The sequence below is a fragment of the Bombus impatiens genome, unplaced genomic scaffold (genome assembly GCF_000188095.3).
Source record: "Bombus impatiens unplaced genomic scaffold, BIMP_2.2 scf_0151, whole genome shotgun sequence".
NCBI classification, from domain to species: domain Eukaryota; kingdom Metazoa; phylum Arthropoda; class Insecta; order Hymenoptera; family Apidae; genus Bombus; species Bombus impatiens.
The window spans coordinates 554,117-581,331 of NT_176570.1; the positions used below are offsets into that span (position 1 = coordinate 554,117).

Genomic DNA, 27,215 nt, shown 5'->3' on the forward strand with positions numbered 1-27,215 from the left:
TCGAACCGCGTGTAGGACCGATCAATGGGTGGCCAATCAGGTTGCACGGCGCGCGAGCGTAGGGACGCGCATGCGCAGCTGCAAGTACGACACGCGGCGCGGGCCGCTGGCTGTCAGACGAAAACGTGCCACCGGCAAACAAGCATCGTGCCGTCTCAGTGGTGTGTTTCTGTTAGCTGTGTGTTGTCGCGGGTTTCTTGGCCGACGGCTGAACAACGAGACGCCCCGACACGGGGTCAAGAGACCGTGTCGCGTTCTGTCTGTCAGTCTGTCTGTCTCGCGTCGCTTCTTGTGACTCTGTCCTTGTCGCGCTCGCACAGTTTGCCCATCAATGGGCCCGCGGTTTCTGTATCTACTCGATCGCTCGTACGGGCGACGTCTGCCCAGGAAACTGTCCATTACGGGCAGCGGAGAACGCGTCTAGCGGAGTGAGGAAACAGAGAAATGTGCGTGTAGTTCTCTTTGGTTCGACATGATTTCAGCCTGTGTTTGTTAAGTATTAGTGAGACTTACCGACGTGCCGGCTACATTGCAAGTCGATCGTCGTCGATTATTGTTTGGTGGTAAGTAGACAAATTTTTAGATATAACTTCTTGGGGGTGAATTGAGGTTACGGAGACGAAAGTTCGTTGAAATTTCGGCTCTCCGATCTGTTTAATTTTAACGAATGGTAGTCGATTCTTTGTGCAAATTCGAAATATTCTGTGTTAATTCTTAGCTTCAAAAGTGTTAACAAGTATTGATAGAGAAAATATTTTTCAATAGTAGAATGATGCTTTTTTTTGAAACTTAAAGGAAGCTTCTTATGGAGTATCTTTAAATTTGTCAAAAGAAATTTTTCAAGTGTTTTGATTAACTGATTGTCTGCTCCATCGGTGAATATAACTCGGATACGCGATTAATTTTCAATTTTCAAAAAACAATTTATTTCCATAAGTTACATTTTACAAAAAAGATCCCGAAATAGATTTAAAATAAATAATTTATTATATGATCACGTTCCTCTACCTTCTGATTGCTCTTAATTAAATAAATAATTAATTTGGCTTTCGATCGGCTCATATATATAATTATATCATCGACTCTTACAGCGGAACAAAATAAATTTCAACGCAAACATTTCAATATGAAAACTCTAGAAATTTCCTCGAACGAACCAATTTCACCGCACTTGTATCTTTCTTCTCTAAGCCCTTATTTTGATCCGATCGAAGTCAGCAGGGCGCAAAAATAAAGTTCTCTATCGAGTAAACCGAGTAAAAAAGCAAAACCTCGTGTATCACGTTCGATCGGATTTATCTATCTTTACAGCTAACGAAAGGAAAAAGGAAAAACGAATTGGAAGTCGAAGCGCCGGTATTTACATTTAATTGACAGTAAGTCGATGATTTACTCGGCCGTAGCGAGCCGTAGTTGTAAAATTTCCTCGAACGCCCGGATATTCTTGTCCCTGCTACCGAGTGTTTTATTAAGCGGGCATATTGCTCGCTTCTTGCGACCAGTCAGCCGATAAGAAAGTATCAAGTGGTCTGGGAAAAAGCTGGGAGTGCCGTTAAATTAAGTCACACTTTTCCACCGGTCTTTTCCACTTGCTTGCTGTCTAACCATAACTAACTCTGAATGGTCACGTTTGATCGTGATACGATTTTATACTATTTTATATTTATATAGTCTCGTTTGTATTTGCAAATTTCCACGCCACTAAGCTGTAAGAAACGATTAGAGTGGCTGTCGAACACGAGTTATGTATCGTTTCCTTACTTTACGATTTTGCCCGCTGTGTTTATTGTATGCTTACTTTTACGATTACGACATATTAATTCTTTAGCTATGATACCTTCACAGGCGTTTGTAGTGTATCGATCAGAACAGTTTTTTTTTAGTAATATCGAAAAACGTATTTTATGTTTACATGAAATTATTAGTCGAATTTTTGAATATCGGATCATGGGATGAAAGTAATTCTACGTTATAGAGAGCATTTACGTGTAATTAAACTTGCGATATTTATGCAAATCCATATTTTTACGAGAAATGGTAATTACGGTAATTATAATGAAAGTGGCACGAAGTTCTAAGAACTGCATTGCGTTCGTGCAATTTATGTAAATGTTTAATCTACGTTCGATGATTTAAACGAATTCCTTGTATCGAATCCACGACTTCTCTATAAAATTTTCGATCATTTTTTGTAGTGCAAAACGACATTCTCAATGTGGGAAGCAACTCTTGTCTAATAATTTAAAACATTTCATAAAATTCAAACATAATTTCGCTCGATATTGCCAACTTAAACTGACGTTGTTTCACAAAGTAATCTATATCTTACGATTTAAACCATAAACTTAACAACTGATTGTAATAAATTAGTAATAAATTTGACAAATCTTAAACATAACGAGACTGAGACACAGACTGACTTCGTTGTGTCTTCAATTAATCCAACAATTCAGACTACTTCGTGAAACCCGTACGAAACTTTCTTGCAAACCTTCCTACCAGTTTCTTCAACTGAGAATAGAACGATAGAACCCTAACGACATTCCTAAGCCGAATTCGTACATTGTTTCACCATGGAATCGCGAATGGAACGAGGATGAAAGTGGCTGCGTTCATCGACCACGCTCCTCCAAAAACAGCGTGACAACGTAAATTCTGTTTTACGGAAGTTTCCCACGAAACTTCCAAGCAGCCTGAATTTTTCTAGCTCGAAAATAGCGTCTCCTCGTTTACCGAAGCATCCTGTAGGCTGGACACTTAAAAGTCGACGAGCCGCTTGAAACCATGTGACTCGCGAGTGCGTCCTTACGAGTGCGGAAGCGAGATAGGTTTTTGCAGAGGACGCGATCTGCTCAGCCGAAATTCATTTTACGCGCTGCGGCGCCTCGTGGGCCTCGTTTCAGGGAAGTGCCTTTGTGACCTGGCCCCCTTCCTCTCTCTTTCGCTCCTGTCACCCGAAACATCTGCTCAACGGGAGCACTAGAAACATTTCTTTCCTTTTTTCTTCATCGCGCAGCCTCCGTATTGGAACAGTGCGCGCCTTATGTCCCCCACGGACCCCCATGGAAAAAATACAAATCACTTCGTTAACTGACGAAAATTTATATTCCTCTCGACATCGTTAACAACCATAGCAGGACGAAGAGACGCGCTCTTTTTCTTCCTTGTTCTTTTATGTTAATTGTATTTGAGAAAGAAGGGGGAAGAGTCGCGACGAAAATTTACTGGATATTTTGGAGGGAATTAATTGGAGAATCGAGTGTTTAGTCTTTTCATAGATAAGATTAGCTAACGAATAATAATCAGGCAATTAATAATTATTGTACAGATAAGTCGCACATACGCTGTGAATTTTCGAAAACGCGTTACCAGAGGTCCACACGAAAATTCTTGTGCTAGGCTGATAACGTTATCGAATATTATCCAACCGTCCTAACGAAAACGTACCTGCAACCGTGAACAGTCCCTCGTTGCTGATAAAAGCCCAAAGATAAAACGTACTTGAGCAAACCGAAGGTAAAAGTTTTTGATAAAGAACGTTACTTCTCGTTATCGTGCAGCGGAGGGTGAAAGACTGACATTTCTCTGATTGACCATTTTCTACGCGATCACCTTCACATTCCGTCCCATACGACGACACATCGTGTCACATCTCGTACAGAAAGATAAAACCGGAACACGTTTATCATCTTCGTGTATGTAAATTACCAAATAAAATCACAAAATAAGAATAAAAATTGCAATAACAAATATGAATGTTCCTTCATATAAAATACCTTCCAAGATTCTGAATTAAGTCAATGCTGAACGTAGTATAAATATAATACAGAGCAAAATCAAAGATATTCAATTTTCCGGAATAATAATCCTAAACAAAATAGTCTCTATCTTCTTCCGCTTCCAACTTATACCATTTATAACTAACTTATTCCAACTCCAAGTTCTCAAGCAATTTCTCCTCCCACTAATTCCAAGAACATGTACTGACATTTGTATTAATATCTTCAACACACTTCAATTAAAAGTAATGATAAAAATTCTGTCAAACAGCCACACGTCAAACACAAATCGATTACCATAAATCAACCAGGTGAATGCTTAAGAGATCCATTACATAACCTCTGCTTCAATCAGAATTGAATAACAAAACCTCTCTCCCCGGTCATTATTAATTTTACGACAACAGAAAGCAATTGTCTGAAAGTTGGTGCTATATAAACAAGCAGTCATCGATTATAACAGAAAACAAAATATGTAAAAAAGAGAAGAAGAAGAAGAAGATGCGTCGATTGCAAGCAGTTAGGAGAGGCGTTGAAGGAGCTTGTGAAACGCCTGCTTTCCGCTTAATTCGCCGGTGAATTCACCACGCGATCACACATTGACGATCGTGGGCACAAAATGAATATTCCACTATCACGCGCCGCACTTCCCTGTTCACCGTACCCTTCGCTGGTTTCTCTTCTGGACGCGGCGCACGTTCCATCAGCCTTTTGTTATTCACGCGGCTGTACGCTGGTGTGTCCCTTTTTAGCTACCCATGCCAGCTAAACTATCACCGACGCGTCCTTCTTATTCTTCTTTTTTCTTCTGCTTCTTCTTCCCCCGCGTCGGAATAAAACGCTGCATAGAACGAGATTCTCCTGCTCTTCGATCTCCACTTCGTCGTCGTTACTTAATTTCTTGGCTGTTTTGACGAGTTTGAGGTTAGGTTTCGCGATGGGGTGAGCTTCTGTTCTCTTTGTGGATTACGTTCGTCCGTGGAACGAGATTCTCCTGCTCTTCGATCTCCTCTTTGAAATGCTCGCTTAATTTTTTTTCATATATTGGCGATTTTGAGGTTAGGTGTGACGATGGGGTGAGTTTTTGGCGTTTTTGTGGCTGGCGTTTGGAGAAATCGGAAGGGTGGGAGTTCGGGGTATTTAGAAATCGTAGAAACGCGACATTTTGAAGGCTGATTGGATGAATCGTTGGAAGCGGAGAGTTTTTCATTTTGTAACAGTGGTTCGAGTTATCTGGGATGGTAAAGGTAGCTGTGTCGAGGTTCGTAGTTTAAGGGTTTTGAGATTTTAATTGGCTTTGGAACATTGGCCTGAATTTTTTGAAATAGTACATTGACGTGTAAAGTTTCGACTTATTCAAAATTTAAAGATCGGGAATTTTGAATTAACTACTTTATTAAAAGGAGCAAGTGTGAAAGTTCAGAATAGCATTTCAACTTACGAGCTAATTAAGGCGGCTATGTCAGTGTCTAAAATAAAGAGTCGATTAGTTCAGTGAAAATACTAAATTCGTGAATTATCTTTGTAACTTTTACATTTACATTTCTAGAAATTATAGAAATTACTCATCAAAGATCAATTTATTATATACCGAAATGTTTGGGACTTGCGAATAATATTGCAGGTATAAATCACATAAAACAGGCACCATAACATTTACCCAGGCAGAGTATCTATCATAGGATCGACACAAAGGTACGGAATAATCGAGTTACAATCACACAAACCCTCGAAACGGGATCCCTCGGTATTCACCGCGCGTGTTCATCGTGTGAAATGAAACCTCCAAAAATCCCCTTTCTTTCACCAAAACCATCCTATTATTCCGCACACGATCGTTTCCGATAGAATCGGGCACCGTTTCTCCCGAAGTGAACTCGCAGCCCACAAAAGGAACCTCCTTACGATTCCCATAAAAAACGACACACGCGCATACTCCACTCTAACAACTTTCTTACGTAGCCTGAAAACATTTCAATGTCGACATACCGTCCCACGTAAACCGTCCCTACAAAAGCGTAAAAAGAGAACAAGAAGCGAGAAAGAAAAAATATCCGAGAAATTCTCCAAGTCTACTAAATCCAAGTCACCGTTCCTTGAAATTCCATGGTATAACTTAAAATTACGTATACAACACATACACGGAGCTAGTTTCTATAAAGAGACGACGTCTATTAGAAGGCGTATTGGAACATAAGGGGAGGACTGGAAGGCTGGACGAAATCATTCTTACGTAATAGACAGCTACTGTCACAGTATGTCGATAAATGGTATTAAAACAATCTGCTCGTAGCTGTACGAAGCCTATTCGGTCTCGACGGATTCGCCAAGTTCGATCGAAGATCTCCTTGTTCGGCGGTTCTCGCGATCGTCCAACGACGATAGAGAAGCCCGTGATGCGCATAGCGATACGTTTTGGGAACGTGCTGCGCCTCGCGAGCTTTTAACCACAAAGGAGTGGGGGCACAGAGGAGACGGAGTGGGGGGACGCGCACGTCCCTGGAATATTTTAATCGCGAACGAACGTTTGGGATCGCAGTCGAGCCGCGACGGTTCGCGCGTTAATGGTAGTCTATTTTGTCGTCTGTAATGCTGTTTTCTAGGTAAACATCGGAGATTCGTGGAGGGAATGACGATAACATCGTGGGTGTAATCTGTATGAGCAGCTCGTTACTTTGCGTGGCGCTAGCATGTATAATTTTCTTCTCGCTAGAAAGTTTTGGCTTTTGTTCGTTGATTTCATCCGGTGATACTGTTAGGAAGTACTGCGTGTGTATTGGTTGTATCGTTAGGTTGCTGATTGTACGACGATTTGTATGTTTCAGATTTGTAACTTTATAATCGTAATATAATATAACGTTGCGTTACGAGGCGCGACTTTGTTCTACGTATTTGTTAAAATTTATCTTACTTCGCCGATGAGGATAATGGCACTTGATATACCAACGTTGTAAATTGGAAACATGACGTTTTGCATTTGTTGGAATATTGAGAGTTACGAAGAGTCGTTAGAAATGTCGCGTGTAAATTATTCACGAGTATGATCTTCAAAGATACAAGTATCGCTTCTGGAAATCTTGCGATTAAATTGCTATCGTGCGTTCGATGATAAACATTCTAATACGTACGCTAATAGTAAATATGGTAAATGTTATTACAAGAATAACGATTAAACCGAATACAAACGTAGCTGGATCTCTGTATGGCAGTTGCGTTTACATTGTGGTTACACTTGGATTTTTATACGCTCGTAAAATGCACATTACACTCTCTATATATGCAAAACTCTTAACACATACTGTTTACAGTGACCCTTGTCTTAAACTGCGTGGTACACATTTTTATGCACAGATCCCCTTGTCGCTCGGAATACTCGTACGACAACTTGAGACTCTTTAAATCCTAGTTTCTATTCTTCTTACCTGGTCACTGACAGAAAAAATGTCACGACCTTTTCCTCCTCCGATTCATCTTGCAATTTACGAATATTTATTACAACGATATTCGCGGTTATTTATGATAAATAAATTCACGGAACTAATTTTGCTTGTTCTTCGAAAAATTCCACGTTGATTATGCAGGATATTTGGGCGATGAAACGTAGAAGTTTACAGAGAGAAATTTAGCTTGCGAGAGGCTCGTAATGTAATTGAAATATTTCTCTTGGCCCTTCGTAATGTAACGACTAATTTTATGACGAAAATGATGAGTAATTTTTAACAACAACGTACGTGCTTCATCGAGCCTTCGAGAAATCACGAAAATATCTGGAAATAAATTGAAATGACCACGTCGAGAGGACGAGAAGTGGTAAAGACCGCTTTTTCGGCAACGTTCGCGTTAAGCTGGCGTACGCTGACTTCATCCTCGCCGGCCATAATTCATTACACCATTTCGGCCGCGTATATTACACACCGGGACGCCTTGTTCCGAGTCGACCTCTCCCTAATTTAATGCCGGTATTTAGTCTACGGTTCGCAGCACGCGCTGAACAAAACCGTGAGCCGAAAATCAAGACCAGACGTGAAATTACCGAAAACGTGCTTGGAAACGAACCGTACTGCTCTTGTTTCGACTTCGATTCGCATGTGAAGAGCTTTGTTTCCTAGTCCGCGTAGGCTGAAATTGTTGCCCTTGGAGGATGAAAGCAGAGACTCGTTCACGCGAAACGCGCGTCTCTTAATCGGAAATTAAATTCGGAAAAATTTCCAGCTGGAATATCCAGAGATAAGAACATTCTTTGTAATATTACGAATTTTTAATACAAATTACGATACGATTATTTAGGTTCTGAATTAACATTACACCCTCCCTCAAAGGATCTTTCTTTTCATAGAAGACCTTGCAACGCGATGAAAATTCTCTGCCATAGAAATGCGCATTCTCCGCTCTAATTTATCAAATTAGCTGGACAAATTGTAAAGTACAAATTATATAATAAAAAAAAAATTCTCCGCTCTAACCTCAAGCCAAAAATGAAACGAAAAGCAGGAAAGAAAACGAAGGAGAACTCCCCTTGATTAATATGATTTTGAATTGAAATTACACGATAAAATCCTTACACGAAACACTTTGCAACAAGATGAAAATCAAGATTAAAAGAAAACCAGAAAACCGGGCAAGATCAAAAGAATTCTAAACACCGCATATATACAGGAGACATCGCCTAAGAACGAATGGACCCACGGAAGGCCAGAAGGAACAAATTTCACCGGCGTTTCCAATGGCCGTTCTGTCGCGAGATACAAACAGAATCCATCGTTAATTCCCGCCATAAAATCGTCCGTATCATCGAAGGGAATTCTAAATGTTTCTACCGTTACCATACAATCCTTTTTACGATTCGAACCGCCATTCTCTGCCTCCTATACTCTTCCTTTCAGTCTCGTCTTATTCCGCCTTCTTTTTTTCCACGATTTTTACGAGCTCCTGTTAAAAGCATCTCGCCTAACAAAATATAAAAGTGGCGCGGGAAGCGAAACGCGTGCGGCGTGAAAATTCTTGCGGTACGCGCACGTGAAAGGCTTCATCCCAGAGGTTGTTGTTCGCTGTCTTTGTTCATTGGCGACCGGTGGAACAGCTCAAATATTGATCGAGAGAACACGTTCGAGCTTCTCGTCTTGACGAGTCGAATCTCCTATTCTTCCAGTAAAGAATATTGTTCAGTGGATCAGGATGGCGAGGTTGAAGATACATTCCGTAGCAGAGTGCACGGTAAATATGGCAACGAGTCACTGCAAACACGCAGTCGAAGATGATGAGGTCATTGCAACGTCTTCGTTTGCTATCGCAAACCGTGCAGTAACAATTGGAAAATTCGATTGCATTGTATTTGAGAATTTTGCGAAGATCGATATGACTTCGTTTTCCTGGCTTTTGCCCGAGACAGCGAACGTCGAGACACTGGAATTTTTCGAATCTTTGGACGATCCAGATATCGTTTAATCATTGTGGAAGATTAAGGTGACTTTTTGTTTGATCTCTGGCCAAGAAAATGAAAATCGAGGATTGCAGTTTCTTTTGGATGATACTTGGTCATCGTAGAAGATGGGAGTAAGTTGGATGCTCTCTGAATTAGTTGGAAGATTGGAAAAACGAGGATTGGAATACTCTGGTTATTTTGAGTGACGTTTAAATGAAAACTGAAAAGTCGACTAGACAGAAGATAACAAACCGGGGGAAATATTTCTTTCATCCGGTGAAATCGTGAAAGAAAAATATTCAGACCACCCACGAGACCTCGCAACTTTCCCCATACGAGCAGAATCCCATAGAGTTAGAAGGGATATCTACAGTAAGCGGCTTACTGCAAAGATCGACACCCTTCCGGATATTTTAGGACAACACTAACCTGACGCAACCTTTCTCAGCATAATTTGTCGATACAATCGGTTTCCGTTTCTCGTGCTTTCCTATGTCTTTCAAGCATATGACAAAATTTCCAAATTTTTATCTCGATCAATAATTATAAACCGAACTATGTTAAGTTTCCAGTTAAATTAAGTTGAAATTTGAAATTTAATATATTCTGCCATTTCTTTCTTATACGTGAGTTTCAATGCCAATTTCATCTAACCCTCGTATATACTGGAGCACTTAAAATAACGTTTAACAGATCCTATGGAGATTCTGGAATTTCGACTATTATCATAATTTTACCCCGAAACAGCGCGTAATATCTCAGCAATCTCCGATCAAGTCAAAGTTCCAACATAAGTCTGCTACGTTTTTATCCAACCACATTTATCTAACGTTGGAAGATATCTTCATAGTCTGAACAAAATATGAGAAAATATCGATATTTTCTCACGGCATTGCAGATCCTCTTAGCTCGCAATGAGAACGATCGACACCAAATTCGCGGACTATAACGAACTAAAATTTCGTTATTGAAATATCTGCAAAACTTGTCAGCAGGTATTTTCTTTTTTTTTTTTTTATTATTTAATTTGTACTTTACAGTTTGTCCAGCTGGACATTTGTTAAATATTTCTAACTTAATTGCTAAATAACTGCTACCTTGCTGGCTACCCCCAGCGGGATGCCATCATCAGCAAATTGATTCAATTTCGTGCTACCAATCAAGGAATAAACAACATCGAAGAGAAATAGAACGAAAAGACGAAATAAACGAGAACTACTACCCAGTCCTCGACGAAACCAGAAGAAGAAGAAGAGACTCGTTTAAGAAAGTGTACCACCTTCCCAGCGCGAAGAAAGAAAAACGAAAAAGGCGAGCACCATAGCGAGGCAACGTCAAGACTATATGAAAAGTTGCTCTCAAAGGGACACTGAGAAGCGAATTGTCGCGGCCGTGTAGTATGTATAGTCCACGTAGATTTACAAAAGGGAGCGTAGAATCGTAGCAGCGGTCGGACAATCGAAAGAAAAGATTCGCTGGTGGCGCGCGTTGGCGTGAAATAGCGACGTCGATGGACGTGGCGTGGGGCTGTGGCGGAGCACGTGCTTCCGGTTTACGGCTCACCCAGTTCTACGGTTTATGGTGGAGGATTTATGGGCCGGGACACGGTTCACGGGAGCGTTGCCTTCCAGAAAACCAGGCTGCACCTTCCACAGACCCCTTTACCCTTCTTTCTTTCCTTTTTTTTCCCCTTCCTCTTCCTTTTTCTTCTTTTCCCTTTCTCGTTTTCTTCCTCCGCGCTTCCCTCTTTTGATCCAACGCCGACAAACACGCGCACGCGGTGGGTGGATGGGATTTCTTGACCGCGAGAAACGACTTCGATTAGACTCCCGAGTCGAGGGAACGATGCTCCACCCCCGCCTTCCAATCGCTTCGTAAATTCTACTAACAATAAGGACGTGCTTTGTGCTCGGAAATCGATACCATTCTTTACGACTTGGCACCTTATTTCCTTTTTCATTTTTTTTTTCGATATTCTCGCGGCGAGGATAGGCCTCGTGTCGGTCGGAGATCGTTTTGGTATTCGTTTCTCGAGGTTTTCGGGGTCTTTTCGACTGGAAGATACGTACAGAGCGTGCGCTATTTGTAGGATGAGATAAGCTGAGCGTTGAATTTACGAAGTATGGAAACCGATAAGCATAATACAGCGATATAATAAAATACAATAACGCGATTGGCGCGTATAATTGATATTGGGTTGGCAACTAAGTGATTGCGGATTTTTTCATTGCCATCTAATGACAAGACCCGCAACCACTTAGTTGCCAACCCAATATAACGAGGTATTAACAATGAGGTATTAAGCAACGAATTAATTATTCCTTTAATTAGGAAGTGTCTGTTTGCTGGATATAACGGTAAGTCGACTTACTACTACTTAATTAGATAATATCCAGTGGTTTGTATAATTATACCATCGCTTTGTGAAAGATTCTTAATGTTATCTTTCTAGAAAAAAAGCTGGTGTTAATTGAAAAAGATACTCCGTACATCGCTGATAATTGTACGTGTGTTAGAAACCCTTGGAGGAATTACTTTTCCTTCGATTACTACAGGGTGGTTGGTAACTGGTGGTACAAGCGGAAAGGGGGTGATTCTACGCGAAAAAAGAAGTCGAAAATATAGAATAAAAATTTTTCGTTCGAGGCTTTGTTTTCGAGAAACTCGACTTTGAATTTTCGCTCGGTACGCGCGCACTTTATCACGTCCCGTTATAACGGATCTCACCGTAGATTTTTAAAAAAATTTAAAAAGAAATTTTTATTCTATATTTTCGATTTCTTTTTTCGCGTAGAATCACCCCCTTTCCGCTTGTACCACCAGTTACCAACCACCCTGTAGTAATCGAAGCGAGATAGTAGGTTGTTGTTCCTAATTGCTAACTCATTATCAATTTGTTCGCTTTGATATAAATGAATAATTTAACTATGGAATTCGCATACCTCTGTAGGAGAGTGGAGTATCGCGCGATACCTGTTTTCACCTTAGCCATACGACTGGAAAACGGGAACTCGGCCGAGTTCAACATCAGAATTTTAATTCGTTGTCCGACAGTCCTAGAGAATAGACATTACGATGCACATGGTTCGAGACGAGGATAGTAATGCCAGAGTGGAAGCTTCGAACTATCAATTTCTTCCCGCGCTTCATTTAAATAATATGGAAATGAAAGAAGACGGAGGCCGTGGGATGACTGTAATTTCAAAGGATTCCAATTTTTTGATCACAAAAGAGCGCAGCTAAATCTCTGTGGCGGTGAAAGGTTGCGCCCTCGAGAATCGGTAATTAAGGGTTTCGAATTTTAACACTTTCAGCTGAGCTTTTACGGCCACACAAATTTCTATAGCCAGTCTTTTAAATTGTTTCTGCACACGTTATTCTGTTTCTCCTCCTCCTTTTTTTTCCTTTTAATCGAGTAAATACAGTTTATGAAATTACATGCATTACAAACGATCGATAGTTCGATTTATTTTTGTGCTAATGAAAGTTTCAGTACCGAATTTGGAAAATATTTCTACGTGTCTCTGGCTTTTCGAAAATCAAATTAATACAGTTTACTTAAATCGTCTGTATCGTAACGTTTATTTAAAACAACATATTTATTACCGTAAATGTGTGTATATCGAATATTTCTAAGTACTAAAATAATAAAATAAATAAATAATTTTGAAGGACGAAATAAGAATATCTTCGAATTATTTAAATTAAATGGAAATATTTGTAGGAATAACAATCTCTGCTCTGGATATATAGGAGAACTGATTCCAGGAATCCTCATCTCTCTAAGCATCGAACGAACGTAATTTCCCAGCGAACACTTGAGGGGCTAAAAAATTCTTTACCCTCCTACACAAAATTTAGCTGAAGCCAAGAAAAAGAAACAATTACGGAACAGTAATAAAAGAAGAACATTCAGAGTTTCAACTTTGCTCCACAAAATACTCCTTTTAACTACCAAAACAAATTCCCCCTGTTTCTCCCATAAAATACTAGAATTTCCATCCAACTGACTCCTACCTATAAACATAACCTAGACCAGGCGCCAAGCCTCCCCTTAGTCGCCATTAAACCTGTAAAACTCGATTTAAACACAAATATCCATCGAAGGAAACGCAATTAGCCAAAAAACCTTTACTACCTGGTGTCCAATTAACGAAACAATGAAGCTAATGCTGTTTCCGTGTAAACTAACCTCTCACGATAACGGGAGCGCGCGTAAATTCAAAAGACCGGAGACGAAGGAATACCAGAGAAGGTTAAAGGGGAAGAAACCAACGAAAGAACAGAAAAACCAAATTTTCTCGTACGGATTAAGGCCATAAAATTGCCTTCGCGCGGCTCTCTTGTGGAAAAGTCATTGATTTACGCGCGGACCTTTTCTCTTTTTACCTTTTACGTTTCTATGGTAATCGTTCCTCGAGCCGCGGCCATTTTAATGAACAATACAATAGATATTTCTGACGTAAAGTAAAATTAGTTGTAATTTAAAAAAATGACACATTGAATGAGACTTTCGTGAGTTTGGAAATGTATCTCGAAAATGTCACGATTCGAGATAATTCAGTTTAGAAAATCACAAAGATGATATTGCGACCATTTTTATAATTCCTTTTACCAACATTGTGCATTTAATAATTAACAAGTAATTTTGTTTGCAAGCTTCCATAAACAATACTTCGTCTTTCGCGAGTATTCGTGAAAGTTGTATTATTTTCAAGATGCGCACATGTGCGATATAAAAAAGAACACGTATGTGATTCCATCGTCGATAGAATAGCGTTCCTCGAAAGGAAAAACTCTTCAGGCGGAAAATCACAAACGCGTGGAGGGGATGCGTACGGTTTACTGGTCGAGACAAGGCGTATTTCGAGGCTGGACAAATTGAATGAAATCGCTTGAACCTGTTCCTTGGCCTCCGGGGACCACCCGTAATTATAGTGACGTAGGTCAGGATTTTGATGGCGTCCGGCAAGGTAGTAATTTGAAGGTCGACGCCGACACTCTCTCGCTCATTCCTCCGAGTATTTATTAGCTGCGCGCCTTCGAATTAATTCCTAAGACCGATAAAGTGTAAAAAGAGAAATTCTAACATTAAGGAAGCTTGGGAACTGTGATTTTAGGTGATTTATGAGGAAATGGGGAAGAGCGTTTTTCTTTGTTTCTCTCCGTTTCGGGGCATGTGAAGATTATCTTGAGGAATGACAGATTTAATACCAGGAATACTACGGTGCTTGAAAAAAGCAATTCGTAACTTTCTTCAAGTAGGGAAATTAGAAATTCTAGAGATTTCACGATGAAATTGAGCGAATTTTTGGCCACTTGAATCACTTTTCACGAAGCTTGTTTTTTTTGCATTGCTTTTCATTTTGACTTCCTATCAAGCGTTAAAAGTACCTGCGACGAAACCTTGTGTAACAATAATTCAATTTTAAATTGCCACATATGGAAATTGCATTTTGTATCATTCCTCGATGTTACGCGAGTCGAATATGATTAATTGCGCGCATTTGTAAATTATTTAATCGTCGTGTTTGCCTAGTAAATTATAGTAATATCTCCTCATCAAATATCGCTAATTACTAAATATCATATTCCATGAATAATATATAATAAACGGAAGGAACAATTTTTATGAAAATTAATTATGTTACAAAATTGAAAGTCGACTTGTTACGATGTGCTAAAAAATAAATGGTGAAATACCGACGCAAAATACCGCAACGAAACGCTATAGAAATCGAAAATACTGTAATAAAGAAGATGAAAACCGAAACGAACGCATACGAACATAAAAGCTGAAATAAAAAGCGTTGCAGCGCATCGTCAAAAATGCTGTAAAGAAACGTGAAAACAGGATAGAAAATAGAACGGAAAGAGAAATAAACACGTCGTTAACCGATGGGAAAAAGTGCCCGACTCGCTACTTCTTTTCTCCACCGCCTCCGCCTTTCGAGAACGTCGATCTCCAGCGGCGATCCTGGCGATCGGCCAGATCGGCTTCGAAAAACGTGTTCGCTGGTCACGAGGAACCTTTCGTTCGTGCCAAATTGAAATACGGTCCTGGAAAAATGATTTCTAGCGTGTGCTTCGCAAACGAGAACAACGTTTAGCACGTCACGCAGACGACCACGTAAATTTTTAATAAACCAGAGGCGTGTCAATTGAACGTACATCATCATCCCTTCCTTGCGTCTCGTCTGTCTTCGTGTCAATAAGATTTATAAGACAGTAAGTTGTACCACTTTCTTTTGATTTTAGCACGTTTGAACAAATTTTTCAGACATATTTTAGCCATGCTTGATCCTTAATTAGCAAAGCCACGCCACGTACGTGGAGTTGCCACTGTGAATTCTATCAACGTCACCAGCCACTTTGTCGCTCTACAAATTTTTTCCAATTTCCTTTCTTTTTCTTTCCAACGACAATTGAACGATATAAAATTTTCGACAAACAATAATCGTTATATCCATTGGGTGGCGAGTTTATTACCGAACAATCGATCAAAAGCTATCGTCGTAAAGCGAGTCTTCCAAACGAATCCAATCAAAGGTGACAATTATCTTAGCCTTGGCAGCGTTATGCGAACTGATTCCAATAAAATCACCATAAACGCGACCCCTCGAACTTGTCTCGTGAATATTTCTTTTTTCTTTTCTTTTTTCTTCTTCGTCGTTAACGATCCCTTCGAGGATTCTTCTAGGAGATTGTTTTCTTTTCAGCGACCCAACGACGCGCCAAGGTACGTTTTCACCCTAACTTCGGAAAACATCAGTTGGCCGAGGCTGAGAAAGGGCGAAAAAAAGAAAATTATGAATCTACAGGCGGACGATTAATATTCCTCGGACGCTATCTAAAAGTCGAGAGAAGTTCCTTTCCCCCTCGAGTTTCAGGACAGGGACTTTCTTCGGATCCTGTCACTTGTTTCACACTCTGCGGAGAGAAAACACACGCGTGTATCGCGTATCTGGTTTCGTTTTTCTCGAAGGAAACGTGGACGTAAGAAAACTCCTGGGACGTCATGGGTTCGATGGAAAACGAGGTAGAAAGGGGCGAGTCGAGTCTCGGAATTTTTGCAGGTCTACGTGCTCCTTTGGCGTTTATGGCAAAAATCTGGTCGCCAGATTGCGTTGGAACGCGTGGGGGAAGGTTCCTCTGTGCTCGGCAAATTGACAATTTCAGAAGTGTACAGGATACGTATAGCACAGCGTGTGAAGAGAAAATTTTGAAAGGTTTATCAAAGGAATATTAAAAGAATAATTGGAAATAGAACGAGTACAATTAATTTGTAGGAGAATTTTGACATTTTAGCGTCTGCAGAGTATTTTCAATGCTACGGCTACTCGTGAAAGATATTTTCTATTCGATTCTCGAACCAGTTCATCTTCCAATATGCTTTCAATTTGTAAGCGATTGGTAGAAATTTGGTCTGAAAAATTTCAACGCCTAAGGAAGCTTCCCGCTCTTAGAGGAAGACGGACGTGAAACCGTGCAAGATAGAAAAAGGAACGATAGAAAGTAAGAAAAACCGACTGATCAAATTGGAATATTCGCGATAGAAAGCTTACAATTAAATTGGTAGAAATTTGGTCTGAAAAATTTCAACGCCTAAGGAAGCTTCCCGCTCTTAGAGGAAGACGGACGTGAAACCGTGCAAGATAGAAAAAGGAACGATAGAAAGTAAGAAAAACCGACAGATCAAATTGGAACATTCGCGATAGAAAGCTTACAACTAAAGAGGAAGCTAAGAAAGGAAAGGCGCCCTTAACTCGCTCTCTTCTTGCCAACAAAGCGTCGCTAATCGAATTAAGAAGACTTCGCGAAAGCCAGATATATCGCCAAACGCGTGTCCAAAAATAAAAATCCAACGCCCATCTTCTCTCGCCATTACCAGAGGATCTAACAGAATTGAAAAAGATTCGGCGGAAGAAAGGGATCCACTTAAGGGTGCGATGGAAGACGCAATAAAGAGTTCTTTATACTTCCTGAAGGAGCAACACATCGTAGCAACGATAGGATAATATGACAGGACCAGAGTCACGGTCATCCCTTGAGGAATTCAAATTTACAGGCAGCCCGATCTTAAGCGGACCACCCGAGGGGTTCGCTTAGCATAAATTTCGGGGATGGGCAGGTTCTTCCTTCTCCCTCCTCCTCCTCCTCGCCTCCTCCCTTCCTTTCTTCTTTCGAGATTTGTCGAAGGAAATCGGCTGATTTACGCATGCAGCCACATCAAAGCCAGCTCACCGAGCCAAGAAAATATATTCCACCCTTGTGCAACAATTAACCGTGATTTATCACGTGGAAAAAGATTCGATTTCTTCGGTGCGTGAGGACAAATTGAAAGTTATTCTCTGCGACGGTCTATCATTTCGGTGCGAGAAATATGCGAGGAGATGGAAGTTTGGTTGCTTCGTTTTTTCGATCCTACGAACGTTTACATTCGCCAATTTCCATAGTTTCGGATTGTTTAATCTTGGAAACCTGAGAACACTGTGACTTTCGAATTTTGAAACCTTCGAATCGTTATATTTTCAAGCGTTGCAATTTTTGATTCTTAAAACCTTTGGGTATACGAAGTTCAAAATCGTGAAACTTTCGAGGTGGTAGATTTCCAAATGTACTTTTTTAATTTCGAAATTTTCGGATATTAGAAGTTTCCAGCTTCTTCAACCCTCGGACTGTTAATTTTCCAAATGCTTCGATTCTTCGATCTCAGAACTCTCGGCTATTCCAAGCTTTCCATCTAGAAACTTTCGGATTGTTAAATCTTCGAACCTAGTCTTCCTGAACCTTCCAACATCCAAACTTGCAAATTTTGGGATTTTCGAATGTTCACATGTCAAAACGTTCCAATTCCAATTCGAAATTGCCGGAGTTTTAAAATCCGCGTATCTTTCGATCGCTAAACTCCGAAACGTCGAAACTTTGAAATTTCCAAACTTTCCAATTTCTAAATTACCAAACGTCCGAGCTTGGAAACCTGCCGCCATTCCACGATTTCAACCCCCACAGACAAATAAATCCTCGCGCTATTTCAAAACACCGTAACCGCAACAGAGACCAGTTTCGTCACGTGCAACCAACGAACCCGCAAACTGCTGCACCTCCAGCCACAAACATCTCCTTCAGCCTGAATTTTTCAATTTTAGAAGAGGCGCGTGGGCATGGAAACCGCGAACGAGCCTCGGCAACTTAACCTTCGCCATTCGATCATTACCATTTCGCAAGGTAACATCAAATAGCTACAACGATAAACGTCATTGGCATCTCGTTAATCAGCCGCCAATCGTGATGAATATTACGTCGATGATTTGAAAGGCGACTGAGAGACATTTACGTTGTTCTCTTCTGTACGATTCGAAACCTACGTCACGTTGGTCTCCATGAATGAGACGGTCACGCTGGTTTTTTAATCTTATCAGATAGTAGAGACGAGAGAAGGAGAGACAGAGAGGGGGAGGGAGAGAAAGAGAGAATATAGAGACAGGATCGAATACATTATCTTATTTACCGGACAGCTTTGGAGAATTGAACGCTCGATAAAGCGTGAACGCATAAATAAGCGGACGAAATATTCGGTTTCCGTGACGCGATTATCGAGCAAGTGACTCGGCTCGAGAGCCCACGTGAAACAGAATTTTAATTTCCGGGGATGGTCGATTGGTTGACGACACGAATTTTCTTTTTAATTTATCCCTGCCTGCTCGTGTTAATTTACGTATGTAAATTAAATATGTAAATTATTCGAACGAATCTCTTTTTTTCTTTCGTTTTATCGTCGTTCTCTCTTCTTCGAGATTGAATGGAATAAATTTCGAGACGAGTTCGTTGATTAACGCTAAGAAGAAGCGGCAAGACAGTCACTGATCGTGGTTTGAAGAATTATTGGAGCGAAGGTGGTGGATACGTTGGTGTAATGAAAGTAATCGAGTAAGCGGAGAATATTGGAAAATTGGATTGCCTACGTGTTCCTCTTCCTTGTCGCCTATTTGAGATAATGGAGTAAGTCGATTGTTGGACATTAAGCTTTCACGAAGTGGTACAGAGTACAGTTAGAACAAGTTCGCAGAGGATTAGATTCTGTGAAATCGTTTCTTGAAGTTTGTTCTCTTCTTAACGCGTTCTATTCCGAGTTCCAATAATAAATTGTAATAAACGTCTTTATATATTTCTATAACTATATTACAGTCGATTAGTAGACGTTAAGCTTCTATGAAGAGGTTCGAAATGCAGTTTGATAATGTTTGTAGAGGATGGAGTTTCCTAGCGTCATAGTTTATTCTTTTACCAAATCTTTTCGGTTCCAGTTTCAATAATAAACTGAAATAAACATTTGTATACGTTTCTATAATTTTATCGCAGTCGATTGTTATTGTTGAAGCTTCCACGAGGTGGTTGAAAATAGTGTTGGATGAAGTTTATAAAGGATTTAATTTTCTACAAAATTGTTTCGTCTCGACTTTTCACAATAAACTGGAATAAACACTTTTATATATTTCTAGGATTTTGTTACAGTCGATTAGTAGACGTTAAATTTCGATGACGAAGTTTAAGATGCAGTTTGATAATGTTTGCAAAGGATTAGATTTTGTAGAATCATACTTTGTTCCTTTAAATTGTTTCGTCTTGTCTTGTAATGACAAACTGCAATGAACATTTTGATATATTTCTGTAACTTTTTTACAGTCGATCAGTAGACGTTAAACTTCTATGAAGAGGTTCGAAATGCAGTTTGATAATGTTTGTAGAGGATGAAGTTTCCTAGCGTCATAGTTTATTCTTTTACCAAATCTTTTCGGTTCCAGTTTCAATAATAAACTGAAATAAACATTTGTATACGTTTCTATAATTTTATCGCAGTCGATTGTTATTGTTGAAGCTTCCACGAGGTGGTTGAAAATAGTGTTGGATGAAGTTTATAAAGGATTTAATTTTCTACAAAATTGTTTCGTCTCGACTTTTCACAATAAACTGGAATAAACACTTTTATATATTTCTAGGATTTTGTTACAGTCGATTAGTAGACGTTAAATTTCGATGACGAAGTTTAAGATGCAGTTTGATAATGTTTGCAAAGGATTAGATTTTGTAGAATCATACTTTGTTCCTTTAAATTGTTTCGTCTTGTCTTGTAATGACAAACTGCAATGAACATTTTGATATATTTCTGTAACTTTTTTACAGTCGATCAGTAGACGTTAAACTTCTATGAAGAGGTTCGAAATGCAGTTTGATAATGTTTGTAGAGGATGAAGTTTCCTAGCGTCATAGTTTATTCTTTTACCAAATCTTTTCGGTTCCAGTTTCAATAATAAACTGAAATAAACATTTGTATACGTTTCTATAATTTTATCGCAGTCGATTGTTATTGTTGAAGCTTCCACGAGGTGGTTGAAAATAGTGTTGGATGAAGTTTATAAAGGATTTAATTTTCTACAAAATTGTTTCGTCTCGACTTTTCACAATAAACTGGAATAAACACTTTTATATATCCTTTCCACGATAAACTTACGAGGCCAAGTAATTTCTTCTTTGAACGTCTTATTATTATTATCATCATCATTATTATTATTACTGACGCTTTACTATTTTCATAAACTTATGGAACTGAGCCATTTCTTTTTCTTTTTTTTTTTTTCTTTTATCAAAATTCAACATTGATGATACACAACAGCCGCATAATAAAGCTATAAAACTTGCACAAAGTGGAATCGCATGTGCGATAGCGATAAGGTAACTGCGGAACGCATCGCGTATTTCTCTAAACCGTCCAAAATTATATTACACCTGCCATGTAAATTAGAATACGAACCACCGACGAAACAATAGCACATAGAACTTTATTATACGGTTCGTGTCAGAACGTAGCCTAACGTGTAGCCTGGCGAGGTGCAGTTCATCGCGCGCAATTTGCAACGTGTAAGTATAAATACTTGGCGGTGAACGGTTCAACTCTCAGGAATAGACGCTCTGAACGCGTTACATACAATGTGTCTTTTCGCCTAACGAGCACGAAGCAATGGGTAGCGCGAGTAAATCTGCTTTCGGAATTTAACGCTTGAAAATGGTGGTTTATGCGTTTCCGGATGTCGTTAATGCAACTCTTGCGAACCCTAGGATGACCAGTCTTTATAATATGTCTACTAAACGAGCAACATGATTTTTCTCACTCGACGACATATGTTTGAATCTTCGAATAATTCTCAATCAACTTAGAATATTCGCTGACTGATTTGTTTGGTATTTCGTTGGTCGTTTACATTTGGCGTACAATGACGGACCACTTGTTGCGATTGTGCTTTATGGTCGTGGTTTCTAGGACGAAATCAGAAGCCAGGTTGAATTATTACGAATTGTCTGTACTTTTCGCGATATACAGTGGCTTACGAAAGTGTTCGGACATTTTAGAAACTCTTTACGCGTTATAGAAAACAATTGTCGCTATTGGGAAGATCTTTTTGATCTGAGAATATACAGTACATCGAAGTCCATCCACGATATTTTCTGGTAGAACGTGTTTCATATTGATTGTACTTTTAGGGCTGATCGTACGTTCGCGATAAATGTACTTGCAACTTCTGTGTACATTTCCGAATTGGTTTCAAGTTTTATTATTGTAAGGACGATACTCGTGTCTCGTTACAGAGCTCGTGAAATTTCACAAAAATTTGGATACAACGCTCGTGATGTATTGGTAGAAAAGAATCTGTGGTAAGTCTTGGAATATTTTCTCGTTCTAATAGAAAGAGTTTCCAAAATATCGCGCTACTAGCTGAGAAATAAAGATAGAATTTATGTTACGTAAGAAAAGAGAGCCGAAGCACGCTGTTCGAACGTTTATTCGGAAAAATTCAAAAATATTTATCGCTGCACTGCAGATGTTTATGCAAGGACATATTTTAATATATTTGCATATGGCATATGTTTTGCATAGTATTTTAGTTGTTAAGCACACGCACATATATTATGTTAAATATGTATTTATTTCATATTCATCTCATCGTGTTTCATTGCTATCATAGATGACTAGCTATAAAGCATAGTGTGTGCGTAACATCGGGCAACCGCTTGGTCGCTGGATTCTGCACACGAGAACCATAAGAAAGGTTTATATAAATATACGTCTTATTTGATCTTGTTTTCCAGTTATAGCGAGCTTCTTCTTAGGCAAAGAATTTACATTACATCTGCATACACGCAGGTTCAAGGGATGTTCAAAATGACGTGCTTACAACCGAACAGAAAACAAAACTGGTGTTCGTCGCTTTTATCTCTTTTATCATTGACTCTCATATTCTCTACGTTTCACCAGGTATTGTTCGTTGACTATCGAGTTGCCTTTGTAAATAGATAGGTGTAATTAACTATTCCGATTATTCGAACGAATTGTTTCTATATAAAATAAATTTCTGTATAAAACACGGTTTCATGTGCAGAATCCACCACCGAAGCGGTTCACCTTGTATAATTATAAAATATTTATGGATTGTATTAGAAATTAGCTTTTGTCCGCGACTTCCACTACTAGTCGACTACTAATACACGGAAGAGTTTCTGAGCAGATGAATTTTTACGATTAAAATTCCCAGCTGATTTTTCGTGATGAAAGATATTGATTTGTAAGAGGGTTCGATTTCAGAACAAACACGATCGATGAACAATAACCATCGTGTTGCTTGACCTCTACCAAGCATGCCAGCGCGTACAGCTCAGATGCCGGGCTATTTCTCAGCTTCTACGAAACGAATCGAGATGATACATACCCCATTTTCTTTGCCGGGCACTAAGCTACACAACAGAGAAAATCCCATCAAGATCTATTGAGTAGCTTTTACGTGATGCGAGTACAAACAGACAGGCAAAAGTTCTAAAGATTAGCTTTTTCAACTTCATAGCTTATAAGCTGTTCCAGCATCGCTGTTTTATTTTTTTTCTTTTTTTATTTTATTCGATACACAGACACAACCCTTCTACTATTTTATATCATACGTATATGGACTATTCGATGTATAGATGCAGCTCTTCTACTGTTTTATTATATCTATGTAGACTATTCAATGTATAGACACAGCTCTTGTATTATTTTATTATATGTATATGTAGAATGTTCAATGTATAGACACAGCTCTTGTATCATTTTATTATATGTATATGTAGAATGTTCAATGTATAGACACAATCTTTCTACTACTTTATTATCTATAACAGTAATCTGTTATACTATTGTTTACTATTTGTATAGTGTAGAATAATCTATAGACTATAAAAGATCTATATACATATAGTATACAGATCATCTAGTAGATACATATAATATATAGATCTTTTATAGTCTATAGATTATTCTATACTGTACAAATAGTAAACAATAATATAATAGATTGTTATTATACTATATGTATATAGATCTTCCATAGTCTGTAGATTATTCTATTCTATTTAATAGATTATTTTATTATAGATTATAGATATTCTATATGTATTGCTCTATATACTATAGAATAATCTATATATAAATTATTCAGTCTAAGGACACAATCCTTCTACTGTTTTATTATATATACAGAATATTCAAAGTATAGACAAAATCCTTCTGTTTTATTATACATACAAATCGTTCAATGTACAACCCTTCCACTGTTTCACATATTCTTTTTTGCTCTTTATCTCTATCCTTTATTTCATTTATTTACACGTATATATCATTCAACGTACAGCCACAATTCTTCTATCGTATTTATTTCATCGTGTGCATAGAAGTACATATAGAACAAGTGAAAATGTAGATGGACGCGGTTCTAAAAAGAGGATCCTGTTTCGTCTGAAATATATTCAGCTACGTCGCCTCATCGTTTAAAAATTCAATTAAAAACCAAGCTTCTCAGAAACGTAGCTCACGTTCTCTAGAAACCAAGTTCTCTATTACACGTTCCCCCGAGCCTAATCTGAAGAAACTACGAGCAACAGATCCGGTGAGGTTGCGGCCGAAGAGCGAGTTGGTGCAACGTGGTTGATCTATGGGGTCGAGTGCAAGGATGCACGCCGGACGTGTTCTGGCGTTCGAAATCCTCTGACACGGCCATGTGTTCCTTTTCTAGCCCGGCGCTGGCGATAGTACAGTCTATTATACTTTATGGGAAAGACACCGTGCATCCCGATAGTACTCCATAAAGCGTCCCGTCGTTTTCGATCGGATTTATGACGATTCGCCACACGCGCCGCTTTGCCGAGAAGGGAAAAAGAATAGAAGAAAGAAAAGAAAACGAAAATGGAAAGACGCGATTCCGTGATGTTACTTTATGGGACCCCTTGTAAACCGGTCCGATGGTTACTTTTAAACACCTCTATTTATTAAAGAACCAGGTTGCCCAACGATTTTTGTCGATCGTTTTCGAAGGATTTGGCGAGTGTGTAGGCGCTACGGTGTTCTTCGTTTTGCTTTTGCTTTTCGCAGTTTTCTTTTCCTCTGCTGTTCGATGCGCAGGTTTCGTCCGCAGGTTTCGTCCGCAGGTTTCGTTCTGTTCGGAACAGTGGTTGTTTGTTTGTGCTGGGCATTAGGAGTTTGTAGTTTGATAGCAGCTAATTAATTGCCGGCCATTAGGAGTTTGTTGTTAGATAAGAGGCGCTAGGAATTTGGGCAGAGCTTCGGGAGGTTTGGAGTGGAAATTGTTGCATGTTACGATGCCCACGAAAAGTATTTACGTGTACGCTTAATCCTTGATACAGTGTATCTTTCTTTCGTATCAAACTTTTCTAGGGAAATTATCGACAAATGATACCAACTTTGATATACTTGGACTCAATTATCATGCAAATGCAATATCACGCGAATACTTTTTATAGTATGAAATTGTTGGAACAGGAGAATTTTCACAATGTAAGTTTAATCGATGGCTATTGAATTCTAAAACTGCTCTGTCGCAAATAATGGAAAGTATGATTTGTTTATTGTATTCTTTCCCTATACAGCGATTAAAAAATAAAAATCCTAATTTTCGATTAAAAAAATGGAAATCCTAATTAATACCAAAACTACCAAAATAACCACAATGATTGATTTTGAAATAAAAATTTGATCTTCATAGAAATTTTTAGTTATCTAAATTAAGTAATATTCACTTATTTATATAATACTTATAAATTATACTTATCTAAGTATTAACTTATTATAAATAATCAGCCATGTCACTGAGCCACGCCAGAAAAATTACTGAAAATTCTCAACGCGAGAATTGATTGTAATTCTAATAAATAAATAAAAAAAAAATAGAAATTTGACGTTCGACACTCGAGACAGTATCGTTTTCAAGTATTTGAATGACTTGTCATCATCGAAGAAACTTGTCATCAAATAAGATTTCATTTTTTAAGGAAGAAAATATCTTTCTTACGTTGTAAAACAAATGAAACTACTCGAAACAACTCGAAACGTTCAAAGATCGATGAACCGGATTAACAAATGGATCAGCGGATTAACAAATGTGTTTTCTGTTACAGAAAGTCATCGATGCCGCGCCACTAGATATTCGTGTTATGGTCGAAGCAGTCGGGATGGCGATCGTGAAATGTCTTATCGTTGGGATACTCCTGATGTTGGAGATCGATCGAACTACCCAAGGACAGCTGGTTCGACTAGGTGAGAACTTATAATCGCGCTGGCTCGTACACGATTTACCCGTGTAACATGGCACGAGCGGATTTTTCTGATAGCTTTATAAAGATTTTATCTAATATTATACGTTATACTACACTGCCAGACGCGTATATCATTTACATGCTATAGTTATTTATATTTACAACGATCCACGATCCTTGTATTATAATATACGACAGAGTGTGTGCTACGAGAACGTCGATTAACGACCTGAACGACCATTAATGAACCATTTAACCACGACCTGTTATTGAAAATTGAAACGAGCCTGTAATTAGTCGATTCAAAATGCGATAAATGAAAAATCATAAAGTAAATACGACAAGCGAGCACGCACGTACTTTACGTGGTACAACGACCTCGGAAAGAATTTCTATTTCAAGAATAACCCCATAAAGGAAGGGAAAAGCGTTAAAAGCGAAGCACGAAGTGAAAAATTGCTGGAATCACGCGGATAGCGATCGTCGTCGCGATTCCACGCAGGATGAAAGGCGAAAAATGCTAAAAATACACGGAAACCGCCGGAGGATTCGTTTTCGCCGGCGAACGCGATTAAGTGTAACGGTCGAACGTTTACTTTCCTCGTCTCTTCTCGGCTACTAAATTTCTCCGTCTCTTTTCATCCAACTTTCGCGCATCTACAAACTCGTAGAAATACGTAAAGAAAGCAGAACAACGTCGTTTTTCAAGGGCTCCCTTGAACCCTTTCGAGACTAATGCGACGAGTTTCGAGATAATATTTTCAAAGATCGCTGAATTATTACGATCTTTCCCGACAACACTCAGGCCAATCGCACTATACGATCGACGAACGATGAACAGAACCACGTGTTCTATTTAAAAAATTCTCCTTTTGAAAAATTCCTTTTTCACCTTAGTATAACCCATCGTATCACCGCGTGTGAAACAAAAATTCGTGTTGATAGGAAAGAGACTTTGGATTTGTCAGAGCATCAAAGAAATATTCGCGATATTTTCATTTGTAACGAAAAAAATGAGAATAGTAGAGTCGTAAGAGGGCGAAGGAAAAAGGAACTTCGAGACACGAGGGTGAAATAGGTGGAACTGGATGGAAGAGGAACGTAAAAGAAAGAAATGGAGGGAAGATCGGAGGGAGGAAGGACTTGGGAAATATTCGAGGATGATGGAAGATGACGGGTCTCGATCGTAAGAAAGTCTATCGTACAGCTTCTTCGCGCCAGAGTATTTTTAATTCCGCTCGTTCGAGCAGGAGGAAGCAATTTTCTCGTCTGGAGCGTCGAAAGAAATGGAAAATCGTATCTTCGTCTTTCGATCTGTCCGTGCACCCTCGAAAAATCAAAAATTAGATTTCTTTAAAAAAAAAAAAAAAAAAGGGGGG

At 39.0% G+C, this 27,215-nt stretch overlaps 1 protein-coding gene across 6 annotated transcripts in view; it reads left to right on the forward strand.

Moving 5' to 3' along the window:
- LOC100747636 (fibroblast growth factor receptor homolog 1) overlaps window positions 1-27,215 on the forward strand; it is a 112,379-nt gene that overhangs the window by 51,634 nt on the left and 33,530 nt on the right. For 5 of the 6 annotated variants that reach the window (XM_024365833.2, XM_012382370.3, XM_012382371.3 and 2 more), the window contains one exon: window positions 25,699-25,837. In XM_024365833.2, the coding sequence (XP_024221601.1) occupies window positions 25,735-25,837 (103 nt within the window). In that variant the 5' untranslated portion in view covers window positions 25,699-25,734. Of the gene's footprint in view, window positions 1-111; window positions 564-25,698; window positions 25,838-27,215 lie in introns of those variants that run through there. The other variant, XM_012382373.3, reaches the window with a different exon arrangement.